Raw genomic sequence first — 13,125 nt, forward strand, 5'->3', positions numbered from 1 at the left:
AGGGTGCCGGGGCCCCACACCCGGCCCCCGATGCCGTCTGGGGTCACAGCGACACCCAACAGCTCAAACATTGGGGAGCGCAGACCCGGTCAGCCCTGCGCACGCACCCCCGCACCAGCCACATCAGCAGTAACATCCTTCCGATTCCAGGACCCATTTTAGTGATAGCAAACATGTACATGCTTACAGAAAGAAGCAACACACGCTCCTGCGTTGTTTGTAACCAGTGTGCCATTTAAGCAGTTTCATTACCATAAACTTCTCATCTAAAATAGACACCAGAAATTATTATGCTCTATGTTTAAGTGCTGCCTCTTTTTTTGTCAGATCTGGCAGACAAAACCCAACTGCCATACCCTTCCGTACTTCACTGGAAAGGCACCAGGAGCTGGCGAGAAAATAACCCAGGGCAGCTTGCAGCCTCCTTGGGCTGGCAGCACGGTACGCTACGTGCGCCACAGTAGCTCCTCTGTACAGGGCCCATTTTACTCTTCTCTCCACATTATATGAACTCCATAACCACTGGATAGCTCTGCAACTAAAGCCTTTTTACATGAAGGGGCAAACGCTTCCTTGCCCATCTTCCATTGCCCAGCAATTTGTTGTGTCGGAGATTGGTACACTAGCATGTTGCTGCAGCAGGACTTGCTAGTGCTGCTAAAAAAAACAAGATTACTTTTAACCTTTTAAATCTACTGGCCTAGGAACAGCAAGGATCTAGACATCAGTTTCAAAGCAATGTATGTTTTTTTACCTGTAACTTAAGAAACACATCTCCACCTCTCCCAGTGCTCTTGGCATTAAGCCATATCAACTGAAAACTGACTCACACTTTGAACAGAACACATTTATATTTCATTATGAATACCTTGTTTCTTAGACAACTTCTATTTTCCACCGCTCTAAAGAAATCTGTTGTTAAACGCAGAAGAAAAACATACCTGCTCCAACAGCACGTGCACAAAGTAAATAAGGAGCTCTAATGTCACTGACAAAACAAACATCACATGCAAAGGAAAACAAATCCTTACCTCATGTTTCAGGTTCCCATGTTCTGAAACATAAGTAAAAATTGGCATTACTGGCGACTGTAAATTGTACGCTTTTTATACAGCAAATCTCAGCCTGTGCTGTGTTGCATTACTGAAGAACCCAGCTGCCTTCCTTCGCTACCTGATACCTGCAGCCGCCCCGGCAGCCCGGGGCTGCGCCAGGTCCTGTTGTGCAAACCGAGGCGCGCTCTCCTCCCTGCTCATTGGTCCTGCGGGCAGCGCCAAGCCAGCGACGAAAGGCTCCTGGCTGCGAGTTATGCTGCACTTTCCAGCAGTGGCATAGCAATCTGGTCCACTGAATTTACAAGCTTTTAGAACAGTTCAAAAATACTTTCCAAGTATTGGTTCATTGGGAATTGAAAAGCTATGGTTCTTCACTGCAAGTCGAGTTTACACCTTTTCTTGTCTGCCTTCTCATAGCATGCCAACGTACATCAAGATAAGATGTTTACTTTTAGCTCCAAAATTTTCTATATTTTGTGTCTTTAAGTTCAGTTTAGCATTGCATTATTATACCACAGACTCTGAAGCCATTGGTGTTTTATTTGCGTCTTTCCCTATGAATTTTATTCTACTATTTAAAGTACATTTAAAAGGAGAAAAAAAATAGTCTCTCTCTGGGAGATCAGAAGGACTGCATCAAGACAATAACACTTCTGAAAGCACACACCACCACACATAACAAAAGACAGAAAAAGCGTTTCTTTTCATATTTTTCCTTGAAAATCTAATCTGGTAACAGGTATTTGGGTGTACTCTAGATTTTGGTTCAGTGCCTTATCAAAGCACACACAGCTGTACTGTATTTACTTGGATGCACTCTCTAGGACTGCACACACTGCTTGTGGCAAAGCACAAACTGCACATGCCTGGTTACTTCTTCTTCATATTTGAAAATTTTTACTGTAGTATCTTGTAAGCAGTAAGTCATATACACAGTAGATCAACTAAAAAGCTTTAACGGCAAGTAGATTTTGTTCTGCTAAGAAAAAAAAAATTACATTAAACAGTAAAGTGTGGGAAAACATTATCTTTGGTTTTCTAGCATTTTATGCAAAGATGATAAGGCATGCTGAGACCAAGCACGCCAGCTGAGGACGCCGGGCTAGGGAGGCACAGCCTGTTTACCACTGGCAGGGCTCTCACGTACGCTTTCAGCCACCATTTCCTCTCTCATACAGTGCGCCAAAGACACATCATCTTGTCATCCGCAGAAAACACTTTTATGATTATACCCTTTCCAAAAGTATTAATTTGCATTTGTACAATGAGCAAAGAGAAGAAAAATAAGCCCGCCCAAAAGGAGGAGATGCAGGTAGACTACTGAGGTTTTCTAAGGAGCCTGAGGGAATTAGTTGACTAAGTGCTGCTGAAATTCCATATAATTTTGGTATTTACTGTTGCAATTTGATATGCCTTTCAGAATTTTTGCCAAAATCTGAATAATATCACCTTTTTTGAATGTTTAATCTCAGCGTTGTAAATGAATTCAAGGCGGGGGGGAGCGGGGAGCACCAAAACTTCAAATGCAGACTTACTGTTTTTCTTTTTTGTTGTTTTTCTTTTGGTTTTCTTTTTTTTTTTTTTCTTAAAAGCCCTACATTTAGTTCTGCAGATCTCTCATCAAAAAAATGAAATGGAAATGTCATTCTATCTTCCAGTGGGAATGAATGAATCCCAATTTTTAATGGTTGATGTTGAATAATATTTTTACCTCTAGGAAATATCCCAAACCCATCTAGATGAATGAGTTCCATTTGCTGATTGCAGCATCACAATACTTTTCATAATAAATAAGAAACTCGTTTATTAACTTTCAATATTTGGATTCAAGAAATCACTACACAAGAAGGGATAAATACTCCTGATAATTCACATAAAATACATCTCATGAAAAGGAAGGTGGCGGGATTGGATTAAAAAGAAAGCCCAAAACTTTGCCAACACTGATGGACCAAAATACCATTTGTGATTTCACTATTAACACTTCAGGAATAGAAAAATATCCAGTATTTGTAATTCCACATAAAAGCCTATTCAAAAAATAAGACTTATGCTTGTCTTGTTATTTCATTACTGGTTAAATAGTCCTGTATTTCAGAATATTCTGTATTGAGTTATGTGAATTGCTTCCTCATGAGAGATTTTTTTTTCCAAATATTACACAAGTAGACGAGCAAAAAAACCCCTCATTTCTATTTATTTATATTTTTAGAAAAAAAATGAATGTCTGAGGATATCCACCAGCAGCTATTTTACAAATGACAATTTTAGTTTAAGTTTCTATTCATCACCAATGTGCCAATGAAATTATGACGCGAGTTCTCAGTTCTGAAAGCAAGCTACTTTTACTGCCGTAGTTCAGCACAAGTTTCAGGGTTTTTGCTTATTCACTGAGGCCATGATACCATTGGGTCACATTTTGATAATTATATTTTACTACAAAAGCGACAGAAGCAGCAGCTGGCCTCAATAAGTGAGGGAGCATAGATCAGAAAATGGGAAAAAGCTGCTCCTCAGGGATGCAACAGAGCAGCTGGATTTACATTCTAACTAAATGGAGAGTAAATAAAAAGGATATGTAGTAAACTACTCACCTTCCTATTTTAAAAGAAAATTCAAAATATTTAGAATGCAGGAGCTAAAAAGTAAGCCACTTTGAAGGAGCTGTGGGACTACCTGCTCCTTTGTGGTCATTTAGCCAGTCATTGCAAAGCAAATCATGAACTAGAAGTACCATAGGGTAGGACTCTGCAAAAAATATCAATCCCCCTAAGTGACTTTTGTTCAGGTTGAACAAGGATGGTTAGTTAAACAATACAGCGCAACCTTTGTTGCTGTTAACTATAAAGTGGCGTAACTGCAAAGAACGTTCTGGGATTTGAGCATTTACTTGTCAATTCTGTTGACATGGTAGGTTTGGAGGACAGCCAGTGATTTTGCAACTATTGATCAAGCCAGCAAAAAGGCAAATAGTGAAAGCTGATGATTTCTTTTCAGATGTCAAAAACACATGCTTTTAATGAATAATTTCTAATGTGCAGTAGCAAGTAATTATTACATAAACAGCATAGACTATATTATTGGGCATATATATTACCATATGAAAGCACGTCTAAACTTAACCCATTCATATAGTAACATTTTCTTTCAAGTTCATCACATGATTGAAGAACCTTCTACCTCTCCTTTACCTACATTTCCACCTAAGGAAATGTAGTACTTTCTTAAACAGAATTATCTGAAGGAGAAAGGAATCATGCATAAATTAACTAAAAATTACTACAAAAATGCCCAGTTAATGTTTTTCTAATCCATTTATGCCCTGATGACAGATGCTTCTAACACTCCCTGGGAACAGCAATATAAAGAAGAAAATTTTGTGGGTTTGGCACCCTATTTAAAATATTCAAAACATTTTCAGATTCTAGAACCATTATTGGAGGTTCATCTAATTGAAATATTCAATAGTTTGTTGAACAGCAAACATTTGCCTGAGAATACTTAATTCAATATAATTGGACAGAGTTGGAAAAATTCCAGACTGGCAACAGAAACAGATTGTTAATTCTGCTGGTTTAGACTAGGAAACAGACTGGAGTTCTGCAATATGTTCTGGGCAGAGTGATACTATTCTATCAATCCTGAGGACTTCTACAGAAATTGCAAGGGCCACAGAACAACCTGTACAATGAAAATGGGCATAATGAGGCAGGCAGCTTCTCCCTTTTCCTGCTAAAGGCGTGTCTTACTCATGCTAACTTACTAAAGGTCCCACTCTTAACCATTCCCAAATATAAACCCTTCCAACTAGTGGGAGAGCATCACCAGATAAGTAAAATTGTCCTGTGCCTTGAAATAAGTATAAGAGTGCAGTTCAGAAGCCAGAAGAGGTAGAAAGGGAAGATGAGACCTCCACATCAGTCACCAAAGAACAACACATACATCCTTATAAATGGCCCTGTCAGAGAAACACGTGCATCCATTTTGTAATTCTTGTGTTTAAGGATTTCATACAGCCCTGTCTTTAAGATCACACAGACTTGAAGGAGTTCATCAGCAAATGAAACATTAGCAAAAAAGAGGGGCATGGAGGATTTCAAGTCGCAGAAAAATTAAGTCACAGGGCATAAAAGTAAAGTGTATGAAAATGCAGAGAACTACTTGAGCATACACAGGGCAGCATTTCAGGGGGAAACAACGTAAATCAGTAATGACAGAAATGAGCACAGATTACTTCAACCAGCACTTCCAATTTACGGCAACAAGACAGGAACAGTAACAAAAAAAACCCAAGGGCTAAATGCAGACATTTTGTTCTATTTACTAATTCAACTGATTAACTCTGCATCTTTTACCACTGCCACTTCTACAGTCTGTTGAACCGGCCTTCTTTGAAGCAAAACATCCGAAGAGCTGACATATGTTTTTTGTATATGGCGTAGCATGACAACACAGCAATTTATCTTCAGGTTTTGTCAATGTTTCTCTCATAAGTGTATCATCTAAATCTGACACTTATTAAATTTGTCATTCTAAAGGTTTCATCTGTCTTGGATGTCTGTCTTTTGAATTTTCATAAACTGTGACTTGGAGTGAAATACAAAAAGATTTAACCCACTCAGGGAGGTTCTAAACATAATTTCAGAAAGGCTAGCACAAACATCTGCTCAGTGGTCTAAAAAGAAAACAAAATCTTAAACTGTACAAAGACACAAAATGCCAAGGAAAAGTCAAATGCCTTTAAGAAACCTGATGGTATATTCTCATTGCAGTGTTTTGAATTCTTATCACTTCTTTTCAAATAGACCTCTAGAAACAGAAGTAGTCTACAGAATGGGAATTAAAATTATTGGAGGTATAGAAAAAGTTCCACTTATAAAGAAACAAAAAAATTTAAGACTATTCAGTTCAGAGGGTATACTAGTAAGAGGTTATGAGAAGTTATAAAATAATTTGTCATATAGAAGCAGTCAAGACTTCCATTGACTCTTCTCACAAAAAGTCACAAAGTCACATGTTAAATTAAAAAGGTAAAAAGGTCAACCATAACCAAGATGATATGCAACCTACAAAAAAAACACAACAAAAACCAGAAGTCAAACAAAACATTTACAGAACTCACTGTTCCAAAACTTCTGAAACCCAGTTAGATATTTCCATCAACAAAAATACGGAAGCTATGCAAAAGCATTAACAAGATGTAAAAACTCCTAGAACACCAAAAAGATAAAAAGAAGATTTAACAGGATTAAGAAAGTAGCATCATTCCTGGGCATAGTCTACCACACAGAGGATTTGCATTTTCCTGTGAAGCATCTGGAATCAACTATTGGCAGAGAGGCAGAACACCAGATTAAACAGACCACACATATATCATGGGATTTTTATATATATTCCAAGTCTGTGGCCGTAACTAATACCATATGACTGGGGAATAATAACTTCCAGTTTGCAGAAAGGATGATTGTGTTTCATGTCCATTATACCCTGTGAAAAAGGCTGTAATAGTCCCCTAGAAACAAAAGAAATACATAGCAATACAATAAATGTTCCAGACGTTTTGCTACTATTAAAGTATTCTGGCTACGCTCCACAATTTCTTATCTAATAGCACTCTCAGGCCACCTTGGCTAATTTCCCGTAGGAGCAGCAAATGACACCACTAGAAAAATTAATTTATCATAAATTAATTTCTCTAAAGATTTCAAAAGTAAAAGCTTCAAAATTAAAACTACATTAGAATTTTGTGCACGTAGAGCATACTTTTTCCACAAGATACAGTGAAAATGTTGAATTTTACATTTTATCTTTATGTCTGAATTCCTTTAATAACATTTCATAACTTAGCAGGTATGGCAGATAACTTATGGTAGACCTCATTTCTCAGCATAACTCTGGAGAAGTGAAAACACAGCTCCAGAAAATCATTCCTACTCAAGTTGCACAAACCAATGTTTAAGAGCGTCTGAATGGTCTATCCCTTTCTGGACCACATATGGAAGCAGGAACTGGTAAAGCTCCTCCTTTCCTTTCTCTGTGCACAGTATGAATGGGCAGCACTGCTCAATCAACACTTCCTTCTTTAAAAAGACAAATAAAGAGTAAAAATGGAAAACAGTAGACAAAAATTTCAAGATTTCCCTTCCTACTCATTGGCCAAAGTCCCTCATCAGGTGGGAAGAGGACACATTCCCAGCAAAGTGGGCAAAACCATTTGTCCCTTCCATACTCATTCACAGAGCAAAGCGGAGCATGGCAAGAACTGTAATTTAGAGATTGACTCTCGGAGCAGGCTGTAGGAAGCCACAGCCTAGCACGTCCTGTCATTCTGCCTCATGAGCAGGTGGAAGATACACAACTCTTTCAGCTCACACTAGAGCTACAGAAATCTGGGAGCCTTTGCATAGAAGAAAAACAGACTGAAAAGAGAAAGAAAAGTTTGAAGATAGGACAGAGAGCAGAACATCTGGATGAGAGCTAAATACAGAACACAAAACAGTGTCTTAACAATTCAGTTGCTTCCAATTTCACTGAAGACAGACTCAGTACAGTATCATTTTACAAAAATCAGGGCAATGATTAAGTAAAACCCAAAATAACATTCTGCTCCTTTGAAGTTGTAAAATGATAATTTATTCCACTCACAAAGAAGCAGAAATGTGACTTTTTCTTTATTTTGTTCCCTTTGGCAAGTGCACAGCTTTACTTAAGCATCTGTGCAGGAAAACTGCAAGAAATCAGACCTGTGTTGTCTAGGCATTTATGGTCATTCTTACTGATACACGTTGCACCATACGTGTCCACAGATCTTTACAGAGGAATAGAAAGACAAGCTCCTGCCTCCTGGGGTGCCAAGCTATCCAATTAAAATCAAAACTACAAAAGCAATTAAAACAGAAGGTGTAAAAGAAAAAAGTAGAGGAGGCTTATACCACAGAAGATAGCTCTCCTGTGAAGAACAGTATATGTTTTTCCACTCTAATTTACATGTAATTGCTTTAAAATATATAATTTTAATGTATTTTTAGTATTTTTTTCTTTAGAATATCCATAGGTTCTATGAAAAACCCATGTTCCAAAAAGGATTTCATGGAAAAATACCGGGATTGCTTGTATTGTTTTCAGATCTACAAAAGATTAGTTTTAAAAAGTCCAGACTTGGAGGATAGCATGAAAGACCTCCAATACAGGAAAGCAACTGAGAAAATAAAGTTCATTGACTGCAGCAGAAGTCAGTACCTGCCATCCTGATGATTTCATGAAAGAATGAAGCAGGCAAATAGCACAGTGAGCCAAAAGCCAGGAAGTAACGGAAACAGAGACAAAGACAGAAACAAGCTTATACAATTTTGAAAGGAACAATAATCTAGAAACAAAATCTTGAAGCAGCATCTTAGTGAAGAGCAGTGGATGAAATCGTGATGTAATTCAAGCAGTGGCAGAGAGATATCTCTGCAACAGCATTTTGCAAAGACTGTAGATTGTAATGTCAAAAAGAATAGAGGAGGTTGCCCTTGCTTATGTGAGACATGAGAAAATTCACAAACTATTATGAAATAATTCTGGAAAAGGAACGTACAGGTTTTAGAGAAGTGAGAAGGACAATTAACTCCCCAACATATAACTACACTTTCCAAAAATCATCATGTGCTCCAATGGCTTTTCTCTTTCAAACTCATTCAAACAACAAGAATTCAAACGTATTAATGGGAAAGGAAATTGGGGAGGTGGGGGTGGGTATGTGTTTGTCACTTGTCTGTCCGTCCCCCCCGCCATCAGCACCAAATCATCAAATCATCTCTAGAAAGAAGAAAGAATACTTCAGAACCTGGACAGAGAGAAGAGTCAAAAATGGCACTACAGTTATACGACTAGCTGGCTGGAGTGTAACAAACTGTCTGCCACCAATTGAACGAGCACAGGGAAGGAAAGGGGAGCAAATAATGAGAGATAACATTTGGAATTAGCAGTGGAAGATCTGGAAGATGTCAGACAGAATTACAGATGCAATACTGAAAAGAAAGGGAAGAGGTCAGATTTGGAGTCATCTGAGGGAGACCAAATGATAAGAGTCCTTAAGGTCCCAAACAGCAGAAGAACCGAGGCAGTGGCAGTGCAAAGTGACAACGGCCAGGGAAAAAACTCACAGAATACATTTTATCGATTAAAAGAAGAGGGTGAAAAAAATGGTCCTTACATGTGGGAAGTAGAGAGCCATCAATCACCTTTTTGTGAATATTGTGAGAAACAGAAACCATGGAAACCAAAGAGATGAAAGAGGAAGCTGAGGTAACACAAACACACACCTTTAGGAGCAGAGAGGAAAATATGAAAATTGACATAGACTTAAAGGGAGAACCACAAAGATGACAGACGATACGCTGTACAGCAGGTGTTATATATGAGCAGTCTATGATTGAAACAAGAGCAATTCCTTGTTGTATATGACATTGACAAAGAAACTGGGTTTGACCTGTAACAGTTCTCTCATGCTTTCGAACATTTCAATTTAGTTGCAATAAAAATCCATACGAATTCTAAATGCAATTCTAATTGTGCTTACAAATGGTAGTTTCACAAGTATGTTACAATAAACACAAATTAGAGGTAAATTAAACCTTAATTATATCTAGCAAGTTTTATGTCCTAATTAAAAATGGTATTCTAACAATAAAAATGACTTACCACCTGAATTAGCTCTGCCACAATTGTCTAATCTTCCTAAACATTCTTTGTGTGCTCCAGCTCCACACTTAGAACATAAATAGCCTTGATAAAATGTTCCCCTGTAAAATAAAATTAGGTAGTGATACATTAGAGGTTATAAATTCATGCATAAAGGAAATAAGAGACATGGCAGAAGGTATTGGAAGTCATTTGCTGTTCTGCATAATGATAGTCCTTAAAGGCTCGAGAAAAAGTGACAACTCACAAGCAGCTCATCTGCTTTTCGTCATAACTAGCCACTTAAAAAACACAGCCAGATATTCTACTAGTAGTCCAGAAGAACTAACATCTCCATTTCAATTTAGCCCAAAGCAACTTTGGCACAGTACTCTTGAAATAGTAGCATTATGTACCTATCCTACTATAGATCTACACTTCATCTCAGTGGGAATTTGCCTAGACACCATGAAAAGTAAGATCCATTTCAAGGGAATTGTAAGTGTGAAGATACATATTTTAAGCATTAAGTAGTTTACAGGTTATATTGCAAGTATTCTTGACTTTACATTTGTTCATTAAAAACAGAATAGATATCTGGGTACACTTTAGTTAATATTCAGAGCTGCTAAATAAGGATTCACTTTCCTTACTCTAAATGTCCTTAATTAATTGGAATCTGAATTTGAGTCTGAGGAAACAGATTTATTTCCAGATTTGTGCATCGCTATTCTCTTAGGTATAATTCACCAAATGGCCAACAGGGAAACAGTTTTTTACATATACCTATTAGTTTCATCTGCTGATGTATCTGCTTACTCTTCACACTAGACTTGTCTGTCTCCAAGATTATCCTGACCAGTTTGGAGTGATTACGCATCCAAGTCTAATGTGACACCTTCAGCTTCAAAGGAAAATCAGGTGTCTCACATGGAACATAGGATTGAACAAGTTAAACCTGAACAAAACGTACAGCAACTGCTATTTACTACAGCCATTTCTGGACTTTTAGAGATAAAATATATTTTTAATTAAATTCAGAGTTCGGTATTTTTAAGTAGTGGAACACACAAACTTAAAGACAAATAAGTAGGAAGTATAACAACATTTTAATGCAGTCTTCCTTTCTTTTTTTCCTCCTTATTGCTACACAGAAATGCAAGATTCTCTAGATAAAAGCATACGACAACATTATCCTTCACTACAGATGCTTCTAAGACTAGGATTTTATCCCCACTTAAAGATTAGGCACTAAGGTCTAGGTTTTTCCTCAAGTATTTACACGTTAGCTTATGTTTGAAGCTTAAAATGACAATCCATTTTAAAAAGTGATTTAGGCACTTTATGAGGTTACGTCCAGTAGGCTTTCACTACAACTTAGATATCCAGGGACATATCTATATACGACAAGGTAGCACCTGGCGATACCCAAGCTATCTTTGAGCAAATTGGCGTGCCTACGCAGAACAATGTAGCATCATGCGGGCTGTGTTCTAAAAGCAAGACAGCTGTTTCTCAGCAACAGCAGTTAGTGCAGTAACAGAGACCCAATGAATCAACTATACTGCTTCAAATTCAGAAATTAGCCCTGCCATCTCCAAGTTCAGGATGTCTGCACCACTCTTCATAGTCACTTAGACCTTATTGCATTAAGAAAAGAAAAAAACTAAAAAAATTTCTGAAAATCCAGGTCAGTCTCAACTGTTCAGGGAAAAAAGGTTGCTAAAGGAAAAAATACATGACAGGGAGAAACATATCTGAGGTTATTTTATTCCATGTCTGTGCTTAACAAGAGCACTACCCATACTTCAAATGCCCTTTCTAAAATGCTGTGGCTACATTTTTTGTAACATCAACAATACCCAACGTGAACACTTGAACTGGTTAAAGTTTACAAAGCTTTTGCATCACCAACTTACACTATGAAATTTAAGTTCAACACATACCTCCATACCATTGGACATTCCATATTTACAAAAAAAGCAAGGTAGCTCCTAAAAGATAGCTCAAATAACAAATGAGAAACTACAGATGTGCAAGTATGCATGTGTTCAGAGGAAAAAGGCAGAAAACACAAAATTTCTTAGCTTAGCCTTACAAATCCTTGCTCATGAAAGCATTAGTTGTCTGCTAGCATTTCTTATCTAGCTTTGCAACTTCTATCTTCATTTTATCTACATACATCTGGTTCAGAAATGCCTGTTAATACCTTACAGTTATTTTCTGTCTCACAAAGCTATTTCCCCATATCAAACATTTATGAGCAACGTCATCACCCGATTTTCTGAAAAAAACATTCCATCTGTTCTTCTGACTGGTGGTCTATAGGAATGGGAACCATGGAATAGCCATGGTAGTCAAAACAAAACGGTTGTCATTTACGTGAGAACTCCTCTAATAAAGCAATTCTTATAAAAGAATCATGATAAAGCAGCCCTCTGATAAATAAGGAGCATCTTGAGGTTTTGAGTTTTTAACAGCGCTCCCACTAATATTTGGAAATTTGTTTATAAAAAGTTGCTAATACAATAAGAAATGTTACATATGACTTCATGGCTTGTCTGTCTTGGACAGGTAACCAGCTAGCCATGTATTTCCACATACTCTTGACACTGATATTTAGGGGTGGGGGGGTAGGGGCCAAAAACAAACAAACAAACAAACAAACTTACTTAAAAAAAAAAATCTTACCTCAGAAGCATCTGACAGACTTTGCAAGATGTCACACGACTGAAGGTATGCATTTTGAACTCATGAAAACTTGTATCTGCATAGTCTGGCCGTATGTTTGACCTAAAAAAAAAAAAAAAAAATTGAAAAATCTGCTGTAAACCAATGAAATCTAAAACATAGTGCAGCATTCACAGCAGGAATTCTGAATCCACAAACAACTAGATTTGTTTACACTTTAATGTTTTTCACTGAGGTAAACCAGAAAGAGAGACTTTACCACATATCTTGAAATGAAATCTGAATTATGATATTATGCAGACCCGGTCCTTAAAATACACCGTGTACCTACCTTAGCTGTCACAATAACTAGAAAATTATACATCAAAACAAACATCATCTGTTTTTTATTCTTGTTCAAGTAACTAGCATCATTTTATGGACCTGAAGAACGCTCACTTTTTCATTCTCAAATATTTTGTTGAGTGGATATAAAAGGAAGAAAAGCTCATACTGAGAATGACCATATTTGAAAACATGAACAGCAAATTTGAGACAATTAGGTCACAATTACGCAGCAATACACTGGATAACACGAGTGAAAGTGTTAGAAAGTATTTACTATTTAAGTAGTTAGAAAGTTATTTACTATTAGAAAGTATTTACTATTTAATAGTAAATAGTTAGAAAGTATTTACTATTTAATATTTTTTTACTTTTAATTTTTTCATTTTTA

At 37.1% G+C, this 13,125-nt stretch overlaps 1 protein-coding gene across 1 annotated transcript in view; it reads right to left on the reverse strand.

Annotated features, from left to right (window-relative positions):
* LOC104624394 (guanine nucleotide exchange factor VAV3-like) overlaps window positions 1-12,512 on the reverse strand; it is a gene marked incomplete at its 5' end in the record, with an annotated part of 71,001 nt that extends 58,489 nt beyond the window's left edge. Inside the window, 3 exons of the mRNA XM_010291750.1 lie at window positions 1,032-1,054; window positions 9,741-9,841; window positions 12,411-12,512. Of these exons, the coding sequence (XP_010290052.1) occupies window positions 1,032-1,054; window positions 9,741-9,841; window positions 12,411-12,512 (226 nt within the window). The remainder of the gene's footprint in view (window positions 1-1,031; window positions 1,055-9,740; window positions 9,842-12,410) is intronic.
* Window positions 12,513-13,125: the final 613 nt, after the last annotated feature.

This window comes from Phaethon lepturus, unplaced genomic scaffold (genome assembly GCF_000687285.1).
Source record: "Phaethon lepturus isolate BGI_N335 unplaced genomic scaffold, ASM68728v1 scaffold13137, whole genome shotgun sequence".
Lineage (NCBI taxonomy): Eukaryota > Metazoa > Chordata > Aves > Phaethontiformes > Phaethontidae > Phaethon > Phaethon lepturus.